Raw genomic sequence first — 23,713 nt, forward strand, 5'->3', positions numbered from 1 at the left:
CATATATAAATTTTTTATTTTATTATAATTAATTATATTTTAATATATGTTCATGTTTTTAGATTTCTAATAACTATATTAAAAATATTAAATTCAAATCATTAAAAAATAATAACAATTTTTAAAAAAATTATTAAAAAATTTAACACAACCAAACTAAACCTAACCAAACCGGTTTGGTTTGGTTTAAACTTCATTGTCCAGTTTTTTTTTTTTTTTTTTTAAAAAAAAGCAAAAAACAACTGAATCGAACCGACCCCTATCCTCTAATACAATTTGTTTCATATTAGTTTAATTCGTAAATTTACTAACAAAGAGTTAAAAAATTGTGAAAATTAACTAAATGTTCCAATTTGTAAACAAGATGCAAAAAGTATTGATTAATTGATGATGTATGAGAAAACTAGTCAATTTTTTTAAATTTTTAAATTTTTGTTTGTTCAATTTGAAAATCAATTTAGGATTTTGATGAATAAGAAACAAATCATAAATTGAAAGTATACTGTGAAGTGTTTTAAATTTGACAATCCAATATACAAATTGGCCAAAATACAGCATATTGAAGTGCAATTAACCCAAAGTTCTAGTTATTTGTGGGGCCATTTTGATCATGGTTAAAACTCACAACTTTAGGACAACTAAAGAAGATGCATCCAGTTTAATTAAAAATTAGTATTTTAGGTTCAAATAAGGTACAACAAATTTAATATATCTATATATATATATATATATATGTTCAAATAAGATTTGATTTTGTTATTTGAAACAATATATCTAAATGATTTCTATAATATATATATATATATATATTACAAATCAAACTAAACATATTCCGGTGCTTGCTTATGCAACATATGGAGGGTTTTCATTAAATTACTTTAGTAGAGGTATATTTCATCCTTTTTTTCCATAAAACTTTATTCATAGGTCGTAGGAATATGTTCTGATATAGAAGAAACATAGTTATTCATTTATAGGATTTTACTATGTAATCAATAAAGCCATATATTCATTAACATTTATATATATATATATATATATACATATATGTAATTCTGAACTATATTTATTTAGTATTATAAATTATACACATTCTGAAAAACGTCCATATAGACATCTGTTGGTTTATAGATGGATTAAACTTTTCCATCTCTCTTCACTATAATCCAATTTATAGACATCAAATTGTACTTAGGCTTACTGGAATATTGTTTTTCAATAAACATATCAATTTATAGATCAGTTTCTACATATAAAGAACATTTGATAGAAGAAACAAAAGTAAAGAAAAAGAAAAAGTTCGATTAACAAACAAGAGGTCCAAAATAAGAATTTTACATAGAAGAAAAAATAAATAAAACTCATATGTTAGGAACAATCCAGTGAGGTAACGGATATTTGATGCTCTTATCCTGTTGAAACAATGGTTGTTTCATAACATCATCATTAATATGTAACTTGTATAGCCCAAATTCACGTTCATTATCAGCGAAGTAAACCGTATTCTCTTCGCATTCCGGAAAATCTCGGGCACATACCGCCATAATCTGGTGATTAGCAATGAAAAAAGTCCGACCGCACAAATTTTCTTGCTCCTCCCACCTATTCTCACTGAAATTGAACTTAGAAATTCTTATTTCATATGCTCTAATACTAGTAGGGACATTGTAAAAAGTTAATAGATACACATAAAAAAGCTCCCCCAATGATTCCACAATATCTTCATAACATCTAAAGTTCATAGAATTGGGTCGGATTTTCCGAAGAGTAATATGTACAGAAAATTCAATGGTTGAAACTAGTGTTGGAAAAGGATTGCCAATGTTCCAAACATCAATTTTTGATTCATATACAGCATATAGCTTGTCATCATGATATGTAATGCTATTGTAGTTTGCTTTTCTACCATTTTTCACCACATCGATCCATGAATTACTTTCACCATGCTTATAGAATGCAAGTAGTATCGTCCTGTAATGTGAATATAGCATTGCAACTTGAAAGTTTTCAGTACGAGAAGGATCCGACATGAGGATAGCTTTGCGAATTCTCCTGGGTTCTAACAATGCGGTTAACAATGCGCTAGTAGTTTTGATGATTGATGGGAGTTTAATTTTAGTACCTGAAAATGGATTGAGGAGAGATGGGTTATCTTTTTCATCCGAAATTACCAACCACCCATATGATGATCCCACACAAAAAATCCAGCCCCGAAAGCCATCGACAACGTTGTCGAGCTTGTAAACCTTTTTCTCTGAGAGACTGAAGAAGCGGCAAGAGTTGGGTTCGTCTACTTGGTCGCTAGGAAGCATCAGCCATGGTGTTTGAGGTGCAGGAGAGTAAAATGAAGATGAGATATAGGATTTCTGAAGCAACAGAGATGACGTAGAGAGTGCTTTGAAACGGAGGAGGTCAACAAATGGAAGCTTTTTGAGGATTAATTGCACGACTTCCTTCGGAAGATCGGACCACTTTGTATTCTACAAAATTTCAAAGAGGAAATTCATCAAACAGTTTATATGCATCCAAAAATAAATAAACAAGTAACTGTAATTCCTAGTAATTTCACAGAGGAAATTTATCAAAAATTTATCAAACAGTTTATATGCATTTAAAAATTAATAAACAATTAATATAATCTACAACAAAAGAGCATAGGGATTTTGTACGCAATTCAGATTGTCACTCTTGGGCTTCTTGCTTATCGTCTCCATCTGTTTCTCCAACACAAAATCGCTTCCTCTTCTAGTTTTTTAATTCAACCAACCCTACTAAGGGGTGGTTTAGGAGGAGTAGGGGACTCTGCGTAATTAGGGTTAAGTTAAAAGGTTTAAGCCATAATTTGTCATAAAATTGGTATCCAGCACTATTATTCTTTGGAAACAAAATAAAGGCAAAAAAAAAAAAAAAAAAGCTAGCATTATTATTAATAAATATAGATATTTACTAAAAAAAATCTTTTAATTTAATTCTACAATATTTTTGTATAATTCCTCTCAAAGTATCGTTTAGATGAGATTTATTTTTATTTTTTGGCAATTATATGAGCTATGATTTTTATTAATTATTCAAATATAAGTGACAATGTTATAGTTTATAGTTAGATAATAGTAAATGCTTATTTCTAAGTAACAATGTCATTTTAAAATCCCATTTATTTAATTGTAAAATCCTCCTTCTCCATTTGAAAAAATAATAATAATAATATAATATGGTAAATATTATTTATCCAACTTTCAAAATAATAGCCAAACCTAATTCAATATGGCAATAATGATCGATGATAATTTCAATTTTCAAAATAATAATGTCAAATTTAATTAAATATAATAATAATTATTGATGATAACCTTCAAATCTGATAATCATGAGATACAGTTCTCTAAGCTTATGATAAATCGTCTTAACCAACTTATAAAAAAAAATTAATAATTATCTAATATGTAATTTTGCAAAAAAGATAAAATAAAATAAAATTATCCAATGGGTATAGAAGTGTTGACACATTGATATGATCGACTATAATAATAATAATAATAATAATAGAAGAACAATTTCTTTGACATATAAACAATAGAGTATTATTATTGAATTTAACATGAAAACTACGTACCAGTAAAAAAAAAAAAAAAAAAAAAAAAGTATATAAATTTAAAGTATTAAAACTCATACGTTAGCTAGGAACAATCCGAAGGGGAGAGCGATGATCGATATGCTGCACTAAGTACATTTGCATCCAAGGGGTACCTGTACCTTCCAATCCAAAGACCACCCTCTTTACGGCCGGTCATAATCCGAATAGTATATGGAATTTTCTTGGCATCCTTGGATAGAAGGAGCAGAAACTAAAATAGACTGGAAGTGGTCTAAAAACAAAGCTTTACCACCTGAGCTCTTTACATGGTCCCAATTTTTGTTCCTATAATTCAACTTTGAGACGATGAACTCGCTTGATCTCCATGTTGCTCCAAGCCTCAAGACATGAAAAATAACTCCCTCTGATACGAACCAATAATAAATCGAAGGGAATCGACCCATATGTCAAGGTTTGTAAAAACTCTCAACTTTCGTCGGAATTTGACTCCCAAAGTCCCAAACTTCAATTACTGGACTAATGATTGCATAGAGCTGATCATTATGGCGTGCTATTTTTGTGACATGGTTTTATGAGCATGCACATAAGTCCATTTGTTGCTGCTTTCTTCTCCATATCCACGCCTATAAAATGCAATTCGTCCCCATATCGATCTACGTCCTACGGTACCATATAGAATCACCACAACTATGTTTTTATTACGAGATGGATTTGACATTAGAATTGCCTGCTTAACAAATCCAGATCTAAGAGTAGCTTTGGTCGATGGAAGTTGAATTCATCGTACACCGGAAAATTTGCTATTTCATCATCGGAAAATAACGACCAGCCATATGAAGTTCCAACACAAAAGAGCTTGTTCACAATCCCTTTTAACATATTGTTGTTGTTGATGTTGCATTCTCTTTGATCTGCGAGAGTTTGTTCCTTTCCTTAGTAGAAAGGATGAACCATGGAGTTTGAGGCTATGGAAAGTAATCTGGAGATGAGGTATAGGACTTTGCAGCCAAACACCATGAAGGAAAAACTGCCATGAAGCTGATGATATCTACATAACAAAGCTTTTGGAGGATTAATTCTAGGAGTTCCTGTGGAAGCTAGGACCAGTTTGCTTGTAAACATGAAATCTCGGCCATGTTTGTTTCTCTTTTTTTAGGACAGAAATCTCGGCCATGGTTGCTAGAGCCTATAGATCTTTTTCTCCTTCGTATATTAAAGAACCAAATTAGTAAAGTTGTAGCACTATATTAAAGAACCAAATGAGTAAAGTTGAGGAGATAGAGCTTTGCTATTTCATCATCGGAGAATATCAACCACCCATATGAAGTTCCAACGGAGCGAGCTTGTTGGCGAATCCCTTCGAACATGTTGTTATAATTGTTGTTGATGATGATGTTTTCTCTTTTATATGCAACACCGAAGAAGCCGAGTTTGTTCCTTTCCTTGGTAGAAAGATTAATGAATCATGGAGTTTGAGGCAGCAGAGAGTTCTAATCTGGAGAAGAGGTAAAGGAATTTGCAGCCAAAGACCATGAAGGAGGATGATATCTTCTATACAAGAAAGGTTATTTTTGAGGTCTAATTGTAGAAGTTCGTGTGGAAGCTCTGACCAGTTTGCTTGTAAAGATGCAATCTCGGCCATGGTTGCTTGATTCAGTTATTTTTCTCCTTCTTTAATATTTAGAACCAAATTAAATATGTATAACTTATAGGAATAATATCTGCCTGCAACCATTGTGTGGATTTATATATAAAATCCTTAGGAAGGCAAATTTAAGGAAAGAGGATGTTATTTGAATTTATAAAGATGTGTATCTTATATATATATATATATATATACAACTCATCCTAATTTGAACTAGCCAATACTCCCCATTCTCCAATATGAAAAAATAATAACAATAATAATAATAAAATAGTTATGCCCTGTTGCGTGATGAATTTTATCATCCTCTTAATATTCAATCAAATTTAAATTATCCACCGGTCCTATCTGTATACGAGTATTTTATATACATATATAATATATATATATATATATATATATATATATATATATATATATATATATTATCTTCATAATAAATCTTAATTCTAGTAAAATCGATATGAGAGGTTTTACAAGTTATTTTGCTGCTTATGAGGCAAAAATGCAAAATATAGTATAAATGATCAGGTGATAAAAATGTTGCTACAACTATTTTGTTTGTTTTTCCTTTAATCAGTATTTGACCACATATATGTTTTTCCTTTTATCAGTATTTGACTACATATATATATATATATATATATATATGGGTATCATTGTGCTGACGAATATAAATGTATCTAATAAATGATAAATGATGTGTTAATATATTAATTTAGAAATGATGTGTTTTTCCTTTAATCAGTGTTTAACTATATATATATATATATATATATATGGGTATATAAATATATTTAATAAATGATAAATGATGTGTTAATATATTAATTTAGAAATTAATATAAATTAAATGAATAAAATAATATCAAAATATAAGTCAAGAAAATATTGACATATTATTTGATATTTTATTTATTATTATTATTTTTTTTTTTTTTTGTCCCTCGTCTTTCACCTAATATATTTTTATTAAATTAATATCGATTGGTTTTTTTGATAAAATTAATATCGATTGGTTATTTCAAAACAAAGTCGATCCACCACATAAAACTCTAAACTTTTTTTTCCCATTTTTTCCTCCATAAACAATTATGATAATCTGAATAAAAAATGTTCACGCGTCGTTAATAGTTTATCTTGTCTTTCACCTATTATAATATTTTTTTTCATTAATATTATTCGGGCTGGAATGATATGGTTTGGGCTGGTTTTTTTACAAAAGGGTCATAGATTGTCTGGCCCATCGAAGTAAACCCGAATCCATAAAAGGTGATTAGCCCGACTGGCACCAAAACGACCCGATCCTTCGTGGTGTCGCTGACGCGGAGGCTGAGAGAGAGAGATTGGGTAATATGATCATGTGAGGCGCGGTGTATGATATCATCGTCCTCTCAAAACCTTCGTCTTCGATTCGACTCCGTGCCTTTCTCTCTCTGTTTTCGGGTTTTTTGAATCGCCGACAAACACAGTCAGGTATTTTATTCCTTATTTGTATGATTTTTATTTTTATTTTTATTTTTCTAAAAAAATTGATTTTTATTTTTATTTTTATTTTTCTAAAAAAATTAAATTTTTTTTTTTTTTGGTTTTGATTTTGAAATCCATGAATTTTTCAATTTTATTTGGGTCTTTTATTTTTTTCTCGCTGGCTTGTGCGTCTACTTAATTCTTCGTTCCTTTTTGTTTTCTGTAATCAGATTGTCTTTTTTTTTTTTTTTTTTTAATGGGGTTTGTTTATGAGTTTGGAATTTTCTTGTTTGTTCAAGATTTAAATTCCAGTTTTGCTTTTTCATTTTCTAAGATTCGATGATATAATTTCTGATTCAGAGTATTAAGTAATATATATATATATATATATATGTATTATATAATGTATATTATGTACGTATTTAAACATATATTTGTATATTATTTTAAATTTCAAAGTTTTATCTTTATATGATGGATCATAAATATTCGATTCACGTGCATTCATTTCTATTCAGTTCTCATTGAAATTCCTTGTTTCCCTTTTTCCAATGCCATGGAATTTTATCCGCTGCTTGCTTTGATAAGTTAATTATCATTTTTTGTATTTCCAAGCTTTTCTTCAAATTTGGTATGATTTTCTTCCAATAATAGTGAATGGAGAAAAAAAAAAGAAAAGCATCTTTAGCATTCTGTTTTTAGTGGAAATTAATACACTAGTAAATTATGGTTGACATCTATATACAATTATTTCTAACTGAAACTTTGCTGGTTTTAGCTACTTGTTTTGGAGAGGTGCTTGATAAATTGATTGGATGTGAAGGTGGGTTTTGATTGATTGATGCAGAATATGGAGGACATGGACATTGATCAAGTGGTCGACGTGCCGGACACACCTGATAGATTAGCTTCCAGACATATTATTGGCAGGGGTTCTGTTAAAGACTGTAGTTCACCTTTAGCTGGAAATTTTAGGAGTTTGGAGCCTATGAATGGGCTGAGGGGCAAGGGTAAGCTGGTCACTGAAAATGGGCATGGTAGAAAAATGGTTTTCCGTCCACCAAAATTTGGCAATCCTGAGAGACAGGATTGCAGCAACTCTAATGGTTTTTCCTCTGTAGAGAATTCATCTGCTTCCCAACATGGTCACTTATTTAGGAGAGCAGCAGTGGAGAAAATCCATGGTCACAGGTCCAAGCAGCCTATTGGAGCTCAGAATACGGACCAGATGTCTGGTAAATTTCCTTCTAAATCATCCATTGGCCAAGAAGGCACTGCATTTTTTGATTTAACCAAACAGAACGGTCATACCCAACATCCAAGAAAAGCTTTTCCACTTCGTGAATCGAAATATCCTGTGGTCAAAGAAATACCTGATTCTATAAAGATGTCCAGAAATGCCTTTAAGGGGAAGGGAAAGATAGATGATAATACATCTAAAGGTCCTGCTTTTGACATGGTTGATGGAAAAGGGATTGATCTGTCCTCTGATTCTCAATCTAAATCTGGAGAGCAGATGTATGTTTCTCATTCTGTTACCTCACCTAGAGTCAGTGGGCAAAAAAGATTGGTCAGAAATGGGTGTATCTCTCCACTCAATATAGAGACAAAAGCTAAACAATTAGCTGAACAACAAAGTAACAGCTCCAAAAACGTTGAACAAAATCAGGCAGGAAATGCAGGTTCGAATCATCCCCAATATGTAGACATAAGTGATATAGTTACTGAAGATGATAATAGTGAAAGAAGGAAAGGAAAAACAATTGTAATTGATCCTTATACACCAAAGGAGCGCAACACAAAATATGTCCAGACATCTAGCAGGTCAGTAAACAATTTTCATTACTTTCGCATATTATTAATTCATCCACAAAATCCCCTCTAAATAAAGATAGGCTTTTATAGATTTTGAGGTATAAGCTGTGTCTTACCTATGTTTTGCAGGCGTATTTGCTATTAGGCATATTGGGTTTAAAATATGTTCTTCAAATTTTCTGAATTATTGATTTGGTTCTCGAACTAATTGATATATTAAAATATGCTCTTTAAAATATCTCTTAATGCATATGCACATTATTATTAATTCATAACTCTTATCTAATTTATTTATTATTTCGTTTTTGCTCATGGATCATGTGTTTCTTAACTTTGTTAGCAATATCCTATAACCTTATGCTTCTTACGTTTCTTCAGTAGCTCTGTAACTGAAAATGGAAAAGCTAAAGGAACCAGTGATGCCAGTGGAGATGCAATTGGATGCTCTACAGAAAATGGTGGTTGGAGAAGTATACGTAACCCTATGAGGAAAATAAATCCTGCATTGCCTGATTCAGCTAGGCATCTTTCCAGTAGAACAGATCATAATGGAATAAACTTTAGGACCGAATCTGATCATACAGATAGGAATGCAGTTCAAACAGTTTCTTGGCCAGTGTCGGAGGTTGAACAGACAACTGGACCACCTCGTGCTGGAAAGATAATCATCAAGAGGCAAAAGAACCAGGGATCAGCTTCTAGGAATAATGATGAATGTTCTACATCCATTTCTGATGACTCCGATATTATGTTTATTGGCTCATCCAGAGGATCCTCCAATTCAAGATCATCCAGCATTCGGAGCCCTCAATCTCGGGCTACTTTAGGTCCAGTGATTGAAATTGATGAGTTGTCACCTGTAGTAAGAAACACTAGATCACAAAGTATAGATGATATGCATGAGGATGATTTAGATGCCAGGGCAAGACAAGTAGAAGCAGACGAGATGTTGGCACGTGAACTCCAAGAACAATTATATCATGAGGGGCCTATAGTTGGAGGTGGAGAGGTAGGTTTCTTTACATGACTCTTATCAAGATAATTAATACTTATTCTTTTATGTGTCTCTTATTTCTTCATGTTCTAGCAGATTGATGAACATATAGCATGGGCATTGCAGCAGGAGGAAAATGGTATTCATACTTCTGCTGGAAGTCAAAATGAGTCGCATCCTGTGAGTGGACCCTTTTTATTTATGTGATTTTCTGTTAACATGAGATCCATTATGATAACTCTGGTTATATTGTTGCTATATTCATTTTGAGAAATTTTTTTATTCTGCCATGTTGGAGGTCCTGGGCCTTTAGAAGCTGAATGGAAGAGTGTTGACAGCTCGGGCATGTTGCTTGCCTTGCTATTGAGCAAATGCTGCAACTTTTGGATTCAGTGATGGAAATAGAAGTGCCTGTTGTGTCTCTGTGTTTCTTTTCTAATCCCTTTTGTCTTCTTTTTGGAGATTGGGAAGTTGTGCAGAAATGAGTATATTAGTTATTTCTTCAAATATCTATTGATTTTAAATTTCAATACTGGCTTTGTTTATGTTATGTATAAGCCTGACCATAACTACGATTTCTTTTGTGGGACAAACTTGATTTCAATTTCCATTTTTTTTTTTTTTTTTTTAGGGAAAAAAGGAAAAAGAAGAAGAAGAAAGAACTTGATTTAGACTTCTTTTTTAAGCATGAAAATTGTTAAGTCAGGCCAATTTATGGAGTTCTTCGTAAACTGGCCTTGGCAACGTGGTAGAATGATAAAAAAAATTAATAATTGAGAGATTTAGTGGGAGATAATCTTCAATTGAAAGTTCAGGGATAATGGTTTACTAACTGTAGAGTAGAGTCTAAGGGGTTAAATTCTTAAAATGTGTATCTAATTCTTCGTTATTATGGACCATTCTATTAATCTACTGAATTATTTTGTCTCCGTTTTAGAAATTCTCAAAAATAGTTTCAATTTTTATGTTGCAGAGAGGACCAACAATGTCTCATCTATATAGACAACCCCGGTCACGATCTTCTCCAAATCCCTCAAGTAGGAGAGGGAACCAAGGTCGGGTCCCTACATCTACTAGAATGGCACAGTTGAGGAATCGCTTTCACAGGCAGTCTGCTGCTGCATCAACTAGAGCAAGGAATCTACAATTTCCTTTGGACATGGATCTAGACATGGTATCTTTTTCTACTCCTTCATGTTGTTACATTTTTCCTTCTTCAAGCTCTTGTGCATGGTGCAATTGATTTTTTTGATTGGTAAGTATGCTCACAGCCAGGATTGAACCTGAACTGGGACAGTTAATGGGAATGGCCCTACCGTTCCCTAAGGGGCGTGCATGGGGTGATTGATGATGGAATATGATTTGAAGAGATAGGTGAAGTGTAGTTGGCCTGATTATAGTGATGCTAGTATGAAATTTTTATTACCCATGCAATCAATAATTGTGTTTTTCTGTTGCTTCTGGGCTTTTACTAATTATTCTAATAGCATTATATGAAATTGAATGTGCTTAAGGTTTTAATATATGATTACTTCTACAAGACATTATGGTTATGTAGTTGACTTACAAAAATAACTGGAATGTTTTTTTGATACATACTACTATTTGGAATGCAAATTGGGAACCACACATTTTAAAAATAAATTTGTAGATATGGAAGGATGTTTCTATTTTCAAGAAACTCAATAGTGACATCTGCTCCTAGGTTGTTGTGATCCTCTTTCATATTTTTAAGCTAATTTTACTAATATAGTGATGTAATTATCGGGTAAAATAGTTCTTCCTAATTTTTTGAAATAAACTTCTAGTTCTAAGAAAGTAAAGAGAAATCTGCTAAGACAGGGAGAAAAGTTGTACTTTGTTAGTTTCAGTTACAGCTTCTGGATTGGTACTTTGGATATGTTGAAGCACCCTTTGGGATTTGGTTGATATTTTTAGGGACTATAGTTAGGTGGGATTATTGGAGATTATTGCTTTCTCCTAATTTTTTCATGAGGATAAATATCTAGAATTTTCTCCTTGAGATTTGTTTTTTATTCCTTTTCAATTGTAATTTTTCTAAGTATAGTGAGTGTTAGAAAGCCTAGTTTACTGTCAAGGTGCATTTTATTTTTCTGTTTCTGATGCAGAGACTCGATATATTGGAAGCTTTAGAAGCTGCAGCTGGGGACCTTAGTGATGTGGGAAGGGGGCGAAGAGCCAATCAAGTTTTTCAAGCTCAGCGTGATTTTAACGAGTAATACTTTTAGTTTTCTTCGTTCAGTAATCTAAATTTTCTTCTGAATCATTTCTGAACCCACTCCCTGTTGTAGTCGGAAATTGATGTTATTTAACTTATGTATGTTATTTCTGTCTCACTCTTTAAATGGACGGTAGGAGAACAAAAACTCTAATGGCATTAATCCTTCTTAAATTTATCCCAAAGGATGGATAGAGTACAAGTTATTATATTCTTCACATCTGTAGCGTGTCAAACAGTATTCTAAAAGCTGTGTATCACCTCTTGAGAATGGGTTATCTAAGATAAAATTAAATTTGATTTAGGATATGGTATTAATGTTTTCTTTAAATTTCTAATCCAGATCTTTTTTTTTTTTTTTTTTTTTTTTGGCCTTTTTTCAGGAATGATTATGAGATGTTGTTAGCACTTGATGAGAACAATCATAGACATGGTGGTGCATCAGCTAGTCAGATTAACAGCTTGCCTCAATCTACAGTGCAGGTAGTTTTTGGCCTCCTGTGATGTTTGATGCTTCATGCACAAAGCTAAGAAAATCAGCTGATTTATCCGCTATTGATTACTGTTCCCTTTCTCTGTTGTACAGACTGATGCTCTTGAAGAAGCTTGTGCAGTTTGTCTTGAAACTCCCACTATGGGGGAAATTGTTCGCCATCTTCCTTGCTTGCACAAATTTCACAAAGATGTAAGTGGTCATGCTTGTGAAAGGGGTAACTATATATATATATATATTTTTTTTTTTTTTGGGAGAAAAATTAAGTCATAACCATAAATCTGACTTATGTTGCTCTTCATTGATTGTCACTTTCTTATTCAGTGTATCGATCCCTGGCTCAGCCGAAAAACGTCATGCCCGGTTTGCAAGTGCTCCATTACCTAGATTGGCTGTATAATTCCAGTTTCTAGGCCATCCTTTTGATTTTTTTTGGTATACATGTGTTTAGGCCATCCCGCTAAAGCAGATTATTTGAATTCTGCAAAGCATTTTTATTTTGAAGGTCTTTTTTTTTTTTTTTTTGGTTATTATTTTAAGTAATCACAGTTTCAATTTTTTGTCCTCCCAATTTTATAGCAAGAAGAATAACATTAGCCATCCAACTGATTAAATATTAAAGTAAAATGCTTTGGCATTTATGTGATGAAGTTTTTGAGTTTTTCTTTTGAACTGGTTCTAAACGAGGTGAATTATCTCTTTTTCTCATCAAGGCTTTGTTTGGCCTTTGCTTGTTGATTGTCGGGTTAGCTGAAAGAAACTCTCAAAACTCTTAGAAATTAAAATGATCAGTATCCTATTTTTGTGAAATTCATAAAATAATAATAATAATAATAATAATAATGTCAATATGCGGAGTATAAATGGCAAACAAATACAAATACATCCTACAAATTTTATTTTACCAGGGTTGTTTTAACATGGAAAAAGATATATTTCAGTCCCAAAAAAAAAAAGGTGTTCCTGATTAAATCCATGTGCTAAATGTAAGTTTTCAATTTATCAGTTTAATTTTGATATTCACACTTTCTACATAAGCATCCATTATGGTCTTTGTTAATTTGTTCAATATTTATACATAAAATTTTGTAATGATGCGCAACACCATCCATTTTATGGTGAGTGCGTAACGAAATTGTCTGTATATACTATGTATATTTTATTGCGCTCCTTGGTTGGCTTCTTCACTCTCATCCCACCCTTTTTGTCTTCTTTGTTTTTAATATTTGGTTTGTTGGTATTTGGATGATTAATTTGGAGATCTAACATTTATGTGTTGGCATCTCCTGTATTCCCTGGGTTCTTTCTAGAATATACATACCCACCCGGCTATGGAAAAGGAGCAAAAATTGCATAATTCTGGCACTTGGCGATCACTACACACAGTAATCATCACATTCCACACGTGTGTTTCAAATACTTTTGTATCGAAGAACCACCAATTTCAAGTCCATTAAATTTTTTTGACTATGGAAAAGGAAAAATATATGATTTTGGTTTGCTAAGGGAAAAAAAAAAATGGACCTTTTTAAAGAAACACGATCTTCAATGATATACAAGATTAACATGCATGCATAAAAAATCATTTTTTTTTTTTTAATAAGCAAAAAAGGTTATGCATAAAAAATCTATACAAAATGCTTTTAGCTAATTTCTCTTCTCAAAAAAATAACAAAGTATATAAAAAGAAAGAAAGAGACACAGTGTACGTGTGTGTGAAAAGAGAGCCAAAAAAATATTTAATTTGAAAGCAATATTTCTGATAACTATCTAAAATCAAATTAGTTCTCAAAAATATGTTCTAAACATATTTTGGCATCATTAGAATGTTTTGATAGAGTGTGTATGAGATATATGGATAAATAAGGTAAAAGTTTTCCTTAGTAGGGAGATTGAACAAGTGTTTGGTTATTTTGCTGTTTCATGCTCATTTAGATAGCCACGATGATCTTATGGATGCAATTAATGGTTGATACTCAAGCCAATAAAAAAATGAACAAAAGCTCATGAATTTGAAGCCAAAACTAGTATGGCTAGAGGAATCACAGATCAACGTGTTTATCAACGTACTTAGAAAGTAATTTTTGTTCGTAAATTAATTTCCTGGATATTTATGAGTTTTTCATTCAAAAAACATTGAAAATATTATTTGCAAGCAATAAATGAAGTAAAATTGAATTTGCTTGTTAATTTCATGCTTGATTAGCCTACATATATATGTATATATATATATATATATATCAGATTGAAAAAATAAAATAAGATTTTAGGTAACTTGTGCCTTTTCAAAATGAGAAAAAACGAGAGAGAAAAGACACAGAAAGTACTATGTGTCTGAAGAGAAAAAAACAAAATTGAAAGTATATTCCAAAAAATTGTTCTAAATCAAAACTTCAACCATTTGAAAACATACTTCCCGACCAAAAAAGAGATCATTTGAAGACGTACTTGTTTGCATATCATTCATCAGCGACCGCTTTAAAAATATAAAATGTTGTCGTTGGTGTAAACATGTCTAATTATAAAGGGTTACTCATGGACGCAAACTAGTCGATCGAATAGTTTTGGATGAAAATGAAATTAATATTTCTGCATATTAAGCTTAAAGTTTCGGATATATTAGAAGAAAGTAAAAGATTAAATAAACTAAACTTATACGATCCAATCCAATATCTATTACTAGCATATGCATATATTCTTTGACAGGAGAAATTTTTCTCTACTATTTCGAAGTTTTACTCCCTTTTTTTATAAATTGTTTGGAAACTATCTATCTGGATCTTATATGGATCCTATCAAAAGTACAACTTCTTATAATAGAGTAGATTTTTTACTATAATAGATTTAAATATGAAATAGATTTATTAATCTCTTATAAATAAGCGCGGTCAAGTAACAGCTGAGTTGGCAAAGACCATACTTCTTTATCTTTTTCTTTTCAAATTCGAATACATGACAAAACAATAGTGTCGATAATTACCAAAAAAAAAATCTCTTACAAATAAATGAGGCGACACATGTAGGTCTATCTGTTCAATCTGTTTGTAAGAGCCCAAAGTTGTACTCCGGAATTACCAAAAATTTACCCCATACATGGTTCTCACAGTTTTGGTTAAGTAAAGAAGCAACTGGGGTAGACCAGGCAAAGTTGTCTATCCAATCAGGACGAGACTACAGTTTTAAGAAAACATTCTCCAAATTAAATTGGATAGCATTATATTATATGCATATAATTGCTATTACCAAAAAATATATATATGATTTTTCTGAGGATGTATCTCGTTTTAACTTCATGGTTGAGGAATTTTTTGACGTTTTTTGTGGTTCTAAGGCTTTTTCTAAAAAAGATCTGCTCACCTGGCAGCCGTCCCCTGAAGGTTGGTGGAAAATCAACACTGATGCTGCTTTTTGTAATGGAGAAGCCGGTTTGGCTTTTGTGGTGAGAGATTGGAAAGGAAACCTTCATTCTTAGCTTCTAAACGTTTCAGCTGTAGCTCTTCTTTTGAAGCTAAGCTCCAAGCTGTGAGTTGGGCTGCTACTGAAGCTTCTGATCAAAACTGGGGGAAGATCTCTTGGTCTACAGATTCGTTAATGGTGGCTGAAGAAATTTCCAGTTCTGAAGACCCTTCTAGTTGGGACACCAGATACACTCTTATGCATCTCAGACCTGTTTTCTCCAAGCATGGCTGGTTTATTTCCTGGTGCCCAAGAGAGACTAATTCCTTGGCTGATCTTACTGCTAAATTAGCTCTTTATGACAATGTTGTTTTTGATTTGAACCTCTTTTGTCTTGATTCCCTCCCTAAGGAATTGCTTGATTCTATGGCCTCAGATATGCTTAGCTGTCGCCTTGTCTTGCAATCCTCTTTTCTGGAGGTTCTGTTTTGTGTTTTTTCTCTTAATGAATGCTCTTTTTACCCAAAAATATATATATATATATATATATATATATATATATATATATATATATATATATATATTTTTATAATTGCTTAAAGTATTTAAACTATTTGATTACACAAAATGAAAGAAAAATAATTCTCAAAACATTAAAAATAATTCTAGTATCTACATTTTTTTTTTTTTGGGGGCTAGAAATTAGTATCTACATAGTTATTTTCTAATATCCTGATGAGCGGAAAAACACACTTTCTTCTTCCATTATATATATGTATATATAGATAGATAGGTAGGCATTTGGTTTTTCATTATTCCATTATCGATGAAGCTCATCGATGGGAAATTTCTGCATGCAGACAGGTCAATGCAGTGCACAAAGCCTAAAACAGAGGAAAGAAAAGAAATGTAGAAGAATTCTGATTGGACTATCATTTTCTTTCAAGTTTTTCCTCGTTTCTTGCGAAAGAATTATTTCAAACGTAAAAAGACATGTATACTGGATTTTCTCATCACAAATGTTTTTTTCATTTTATGTTTGACATACACATTTCGACTTAATCTTATAAATTAAATATAAAGTTTTATTACATGTCTCCGACTGAAAATATGAATCTCACGCAATGATTTATGTATAGAAATATTCAGCATATCATTATATCTTTTTCGGTTCTTCAATCATTTAAAAACCCTCCTCGTATGCTTCTTTCTCTATTTTTTCAAAAGGCAATGATAGGAAATTACAATAACAAAAGCTGTCAACGGAACATTTCCATCGATCAAACAATTCAGAAGAAAGTTATGAAGCATTCAGGTCAATTTCTTCTTCTTCGCTTTCTTTCACTTTTGACGAAGCTGATAATATTGTGCAGTAAAACAGATAACAATAAAAAATTTCCAGAACTTTTTTAAGACTTGCATCGAAGTAAGCAATAAGCTTTAAAGCTCAAAGTCCATTCAAAAGAAAACAAGCGAAGAGATCTAGGAGGTACATAAAGCAACAACGAACCACAAAAGCACCCTGTACATTAGGCCCGAATAATAAAGAGTTCTCATGTTTTCTATCCAGCTCGCATAATAAGAAACTCGAAGCTCAAAAACGGACTTTCAAAAGAAACTTAATTAAAAATGGCGCAAAACAGAAATATGACACTTCAATAATTATATTGATAAAATGGAAAATTCAAGTCTGAAAAATGCAGTTCTTGATTACAACAATTGTGTTTTCTGTCTGACAAACAGAGTCTATGCTTTGAAATACGACACCAATTTTTCAATAGAAATTATAATATCATCTTATTACATTACTATGATTTCTCCTTTCAACCATCAACATTATTGATACGACTTGCAAGGGAATATTTTTACCGAGCATCCTTTGATAAAAGATTGTTTGTTTCAATCTTCCTAGCATTGCAGAGTTCATCGGTGTGACCCCCCCTTTCAAAAACAGCAGCTGCCCCCATCCCAGTGCCTGCATTTACGTTACAAGACTCGATTGTTAGAGAGAGAGAAAGAGAGAGAGAGAGAAAGAGAGAGAAATAAGGGAAGGGAGGAGTCAGAGAGAGAGAGGTACCTATGCACATTGATATCACTCCAAAGCGACAATCTTTGCCACGGCGCTTCATCTCATGCAATAAAGTAGCAACACAGCGGGCACCTACAACAGGATAAACGATTCATGTCACACTATAGCAACAGATATTAACCGATCCAAACTACATATTTCTACAACTATGCACGATTTGTTGATTGAGTTGACCAATATTTAATGCTCGTCTAGCAACATCAAAAAGTTGTAAACCAAGCGCAATGTGGCTGTTAAGGACTCGCGATAGCTGGAGCCTAATTATAAACTAGCAAAACTTCGTACATCTTGAATATAGCTTATTTGAAATTTAAGCACCATATTTGATCTATAATTTTTCCTTTAATCAGGATTGGCAATTTCTCTTAATATTTTTCATTATTTATAACTAAAAGACAATTACTTTCCCTTGTTAATCAGTATAAAGTCCATAACCGCCTAAAAGGGAAAAGTTAAGAACCAAGGACTTCAAGAAGTACCAAATTGAAGGAATTACTTGCAAATATATCTTTCTGACATTAAAAGACATGATGTATGTTTAAATACGTCAAAGGAGCCAGAGAAGAAAAGATTGGGAAAGGGTAGCTACTAACCAACATACTTCCAATATAACTTTCTGAAATGTTTAAATGTAAGTTTTCCTGTCCTGTATATATGGCTTTATGAAGCATCTTATACGAACAGTTACCAAGTTCCTTCTACATGAATTGGAAAAAGAATTCAAATAATCAAATTAAAGTACAACATGTTTAAGCCATAACTAATCACTTGAAAAGAGAAATTTACCAAGTCAATAAAGCAACCACAGCATACAATTTAGTCTTTAGTAAGACATATGATGGAAGTACCAATTCACATAGCAGATTACATTTTTTAAATCAAGATGCAAGCAATGATGTAGTTGACCTTATCTATTAACAAGGTACAACATGCACGCTAAACATCCAAAGTAACTACAATACTTCAAGTAATACCCTTATCCAAATCATATGGTAGGTCATGTAAAATTGAAATTTTTTCAGTACCTGTTGCCCCCAAAGGATGGCCAATGGCTAATGCACCTCCATTGACGTTGATCTTTTCTGGATCAAGTTCCAGCTTATTACGACAGTATACAAATTGGGAAGCAAATGCCTGTACAGCAAATTTTCAGTCTCAAGCTGTAATAAAGGGGTACCGACAACAAATACATTTTCAATCGCTATTTAGTACCTCATTTATCTCAAAAAGATCAATATCATCCAACTCTAGACCAGCAGCCTTGACTGCAGCCGGAATTGCAACAGCTGGGCCAACACCCATGATGGCAGGGTCCACACCTACAGCAGCAAATGTCCTGCACAGACAACAGGACTTCATATTTGAGCAACGAGGAATTTTACTATATCTACAGTTATTATACAAACAATAATGTCAGATACAGATTGTCAATGAGTTAAGAAAGGGTTTGATAAAGTAGATTAAAAGAAGGGTTGATGTTTAGTTAACAAGGGTAACACCACAAATAAAAACTTGAGATAGAGGTTCTGGACGTTAAGAAAATTAACCTATTTTCACCATGCAAGCTTTTGGATTATAATTTGACCATTCAGACAGACTAGAATACACTCCATTCAGAAAAAGGAAAGCTTAGTAAACAACCATTCTTATTTCAAAAATCCTTAAAATTCCCAACGATATTGAAAACATCTTTTTTTTTTTAAATTTTTATTTACAATGTGGTTATCATGAAAAGATGTTGAGAAACTTCATGGTCGAAACCCAACTCTTTACTAAAATACAGTAGATTTCTGTTTGATGCACTGCTGATGAAAAATATTGGGTGACTATCTCACTTTAATTGTAGGTCCAACGTGGGGTAGATATAGCATACTGTTTCTCTTTCCAAGGAGGGAGCATAACAAATAATTAAAGAGAAGTTAAACACATAAAAATCAGGCTTCTGCATATCCAAGTTAAGTACCTCTATACATGAAATTACTTGGTTCTACCCTATTGCAAAAAGAGGAGGATAAAAAACAAGGAGACAGCCTACCCTCACAGAATTATAACCCTATCATAGGTCAAATCAGAGACTTTCCCCTTTAGAAGGTAGAAATCTTCTTTTGTGCTATGTAGAGTATCTTACTGTCATGACCATACATTAGAACCATTGTTTATTTGTTCTCAGACGGATAAAAATACTGAGGAATCAAGTACCTGAATACACCAAGAATTGGTAATCCCTTTTTCTCCGCAACACTTCTCTTCATGAGAAGAACAGCTCCTGCACCATCACTTACTTGGCTAGAATTACCTAAAACAGAAACACCAGATATTGTTATTTAAAGGCCAACCAAGTGACATAATTTTCCAACATGAGACCATATTCACTCCGCCCAAAAAAAATACCTGCAGTGGTGCTTCCATCTTTCTTAAACACAGGCTTCAGCTTAGCCAGATCAGACAATGATGCATTAGGCCTAAACCCATCATCAACAGAAATTGTAACAGGTTTCTCCTCGCCGGTTTTTGGGTCAACAATCTATTTATATAAATAAATAAATAAATAAAAATCAGAAAAGACAAGAAATATTAATACTTCCTAGCGTATTTATGCGTGGGCAATACAACATTTGCTGAAACGGGAATAAAATAGTCGATACCTTGGTGGCCACAGGAATGATTTCATCCTTAAATTTACCAGCAGCAGTAGCAGCAGCAGCACGTCTATGTGACTCAACCTAACAAAATAAATCAAAGGAAATCAGTATGAGCTCAAGTGTCAGACAACCATCCCCCAAGGGGAAAAAAAAAAAAAAAAAAAAAAAAACATTTTTATTCAACTCACTGCAGCCTGATCTTGTTGCTGTCGTGATACACCAAAACGATGTGCAACATTTTCTGAGGTAATCCCCATAGGAAGAAGGCAATTCTGGGCTTGTTCAAAGATCTTTACCTGTCACATTCAATATGTAATCAAGTCAGAATCTTAAATTAATATATATATATATATATATATTGTGTGTGTGTGTGTGTGTGTGTGCGCGCGCATGCAAGAGATTGAGAGAGAGAGAGAGTACTTTTGGGTTGACTGAGCCTTCCCAGGCCATCGGATTTAATGTCATGGATTCTAACCCAGCTCCAATACCTATATAAAGTAATACAATAGATCAATAAAATAATTAATAAAATATAGTTAAGTATTTGTTTTAACAATGATATAATTGAGGAGGACCCAAAAGACATTACCAATATCATAAAATCCAGCTCTGATAGCAGCAGCTACATCAGCAACTGCCTGGAGCCCAGATGAACATTGCCTGTTCACAGTTCTGACAGGCACAGTTTCTGCAATCAACAAACACTATTTGCATAAGAAATACACTGACCAATACACTGGAAACTCGTTATATATATTAATAATAATGATAAAACTTGCGAAGAAAGCATACCAGGGAAGCCAGCATAGAATGCAGCCATCCTGCATTCACTTGCTCTCTGAGAACCCGGAGCCAAAACTGTACCCACAACAATATCCCCAACCTCATTTGGGTTCAAATTGGTCTTCTCTATCAACGCCTACAAAGTCACAATTTGCAAAATAAGATACAACTACAACAGCTACAAGTGAGCTTTTTTTGACAGAGAAAAAAAAGAAAAACAAACCTTCAAAACAGGTGCAAGAATATCATCAGCATAAGTATCCTTAAACCCACCGCGTTTAGATTTGCAAATTGCAGTCCGATGTGCTCTGCAAAATGATTTTATTTTATCTTTTATTCTTTCTGAATACAAAATTTTAGTCCACCAGTAATCAAATGGTTTCATAAAATTGCCAATTTACCAAATCCAATAAAAGGAAGGAACTTACGCAACTATAACCACATCGTCCCCAAAAACATTCGTCCTATGATATGCAGCACTGTCCCCAGCCAAACATGCCGACGCCTAGAAGTGCCAAATTACAATCACAAATCCATTAACCATTTGGTTTTTTAAATTAAAAAAAAAAATGAAAAGCTTCAATTAAACATCCAAAAAAATAAAAATTAAAAATTAAAAAACCCAGTACATTATTCCATTAAAAAGAACAAAATAATCTACGACGAAATAAAAACTGTCGTCGATTGAGAAATTCGATGTGATCGGAGTGGAAAATAAATCAAAATTCAATCATATATTTCAGCAACGAGAACAAATCCAAGATTAAAAATAAAATAAAATAAAATAAAAAATAAAGAGAGAAGAAGTCTCGAAGCCAAATCGAGGAAATTTTCCCGGTAAATGAATCGAAATTGACAGACAAGCACTGCAAAAATGAAAAAAAAAAAATCTAATAAAATTGGAACTTACTGAGAGAGAAGAAGAATCATCGGAAAAGGAAGAAGAAGAAGAAGGTCGAAGGTGGTCAAGAAGAACCCGCTGTCTGTTAAGCGCTTTCTCCATTTCTACGCTCTTCAAAACTCCTTTTTTTTTTTTTTTTTGTTTTTTGGCTTCAGAAATCCAAACACAGAGACACACAAATAAAGCAAAAATGACGATCCAATAAAAATGGCCTTTAAGCTTTTTATATATATATCTATCTATATGGATATTAAAAATATTCGGATCTGTCTCGATGCTTATTAATTAAATATTAGTTAAATAAAAATTTCAAAAGCAAAATATATATATATATATATATATATTTATATTATGGGGGAGATATTTTTAATTTTATTATTTTTTGTAATTTGCTTTTAAAGGAATTAAAAAAAAAATTGACAATTTGCTGATGGATACGCAAGCGTCACATACAACAACTCTATCCCGTCGTAGCTTCTTTGCTTAACAAAACTCTCAACCTCCGCGCGTGCTTGTTAATTCCCTTTATTTTTACCTTAATTTATTTTCTTTTTTCTTGTCTAAGAAATTCAGAATCCCGTTTCTAATTACTCTGTTCATGCAAATGGTGTTACTATGTTTCTATGTTGATCAATTATGTGCATCTAGTTTTTTTTTTTTTTTTCCTCTCTCTTTTGTTTCATTTTAAGTGTGAATAGGATTTATATAGTTTCATAATTAAAATATTTATGATAAAATTATAAATGTGTTTATTTTTTATAGTGTAAATTGCATTTTTTTTTTGTCAAGTATATGTATTAATTTAATTTTTTGAGTCTAAAATTAATCTTAGTAAAATTACAAATGGAAAAGGAATTTCTAATTTTTTTTAAATGTTTTATTTTATAATTTTTTTTCATAATTTTCTCTAATTCAATTTTTTTATAATATTATGAATTATCATAATAACCCATTGAAAGTTAACCCACAATTAGAATTTTAAAATCTATTAAGAAAAAAGAAAAAGAAGAGAAGAAAAACACCAAACAAAATTTTTTTTAACACATATAGAATTTTCATCTTAAAAATAAATTCTCTTGTAATTAAATAACTTAAGAAATGAAATTTATTTTTTGTTTGAAAAAAAAAAAAAGATACATTTTAATAGTGTTATATGGTTCATGCACCATGCAAACTTAATATGGAACTATTTAAGGCAATAAAAAGTTGCTTAAAATTTAAAATTTAATTTTTAAATTTATAAATATGAAAGTTTCGTTTTTTTTTCCATTAAATTACCAGATGATAATAAAAATGCACGTAAGATTAAACTTAATTTATGAAAATGATACATTTCAACGCTTTATATATTCTGTCCTGGAATAAACAAAGGGCAAAATTATTATTTTCTAAATCAATAATTTAAATTTTAACTAATTCATTGAAATATAATGCATCCAGGACAACGTCGGCCGCAGCAAGTGGCTAACACGCGCTTCGAGAGGGGTGGCTGAGTGTGTGTACAAGGTGGACGGTAGGACATGGAAATGCGTGCCCGCTTGGGGAATAGGAAAATTTTTTAGATGACCGAAGGCTTGGATAAGATTTTATACAGATATTAGCATTTTATAATCTTCACTTTTTTTTTCCTTTTTTCTTAAAAAAAAAAAAA

At 32.1% G+C, this 23,713-nt stretch overlaps 3 protein-coding genes across 9 annotated transcripts; 1 reads left to right on the forward strand and 2 right to left on the reverse strand.

Annotated features, from left to right (window-relative positions):
- Positions 1 to 1,283: 1,283 nt before the first annotated feature.
- On the reverse strand, positions 1,284 to 2,869 carry LOC107422568 (putative F-box protein At4g17565). Its single transcript, XM_016032031.4, has 2 exons — positions 2,670 to 2,869; positions 1,284 to 2,480 (listed from the first exon to the last, which is right to left on the reverse strand). Exons 1-2 carry the CDS (start codon positions 2,712 to 2,714, stop codon positions 1,362 to 1,364), a joined length of 1,164 nt encoding a protein of 387 aa, XP_015887517.3. The 5' UTR covers positions 2,715 to 2,869; the 3' UTR covers positions 1,284 to 1,361.
- A 3,669-nt stretch (positions 2,870 to 6,538) lies between these two features.
- LOC107422571 (uncharacterized) lies at positions 6,539 to 12,901 on the forward strand. 7 transcript variants are annotated; one of them, XM_060815714.1, is made up of 9 exons: positions 6,539 to 6,716; positions 7,534 to 8,534; positions 8,904 to 9,534; positions 9,616 to 9,699; positions 10,493 to 10,693; positions 11,649 to 11,755; positions 12,142 to 12,241; positions 12,345 to 12,443; positions 12,576 to 12,901. In XM_060815714.1, exons 2-9 carry the CDS (start codon positions 7,552 to 7,554, stop codon positions 12,636 to 12,638), a joined length of 2,268 nt encoding a protein of 755 aa, XP_060671697.1. In that variant the 5' UTR covers positions 6,539 to 6,716; positions 7,534 to 7,551; the 3' UTR covers positions 12,639 to 12,901. The 7 variants fall into 7 exon arrangements, 6 of the variants coding, with proteins under 6 accessions (XP_060671697.1, XP_060671700.1, XP_060671699.1 ...); XM_016032034.4 differs by having other exon boundaries at positions 6,540 to 6,716; positions 7,489 to 8,534; XM_060815715.1 differs by having other exon boundaries at positions 6,540 to 6,716; positions 7,558 to 8,534.
- Positions 12,902 to 17,284: 4,383 nt separating this feature from the next.
- On the reverse strand, positions 17,285 to 22,273 carry LOC107422570 (3-ketoacyl-CoA thiolase 2, peroxisomal). Its single transcript, XM_016032032.4, has 14 exons — positions 22,072 to 22,273; positions 21,590 to 21,666; positions 21,385 to 21,469; positions 21,171 to 21,297; positions 20,968 to 21,066; positions 20,799 to 20,866; positions 20,567 to 20,674; positions 20,382 to 20,459; positions 20,128 to 20,260; positions 19,936 to 20,032; positions 18,949 to 19,072; positions 18,762 to 18,870; positions 17,725 to 17,808; positions 17,285 to 17,622 (listed from the first exon to the last, which is right to left on the reverse strand). Exons 1-14 carry the CDS (start codon positions 22,162 to 22,164, stop codon positions 17,513 to 17,515), a joined length of 1,392 nt encoding a protein of 463 aa, XP_015887518.3. The 5' UTR covers positions 22,165 to 22,273; the 3' UTR covers positions 17,285 to 17,512.
- Between the last annotated feature and the right edge of the window lie 1,440 nt (positions 22,274 to 23,713).

This window comes from Ziziphus jujuba, chromosome 3, assembly GCF_031755915.1.
Source record: "Ziziphus jujuba cultivar Dongzao chromosome 3, ASM3175591v1".
Taxonomy (NCBI): Eukaryota; Viridiplantae; Streptophyta; class Magnoliopsida; order Rosales; family Rhamnaceae; genus Ziziphus; species Ziziphus jujuba.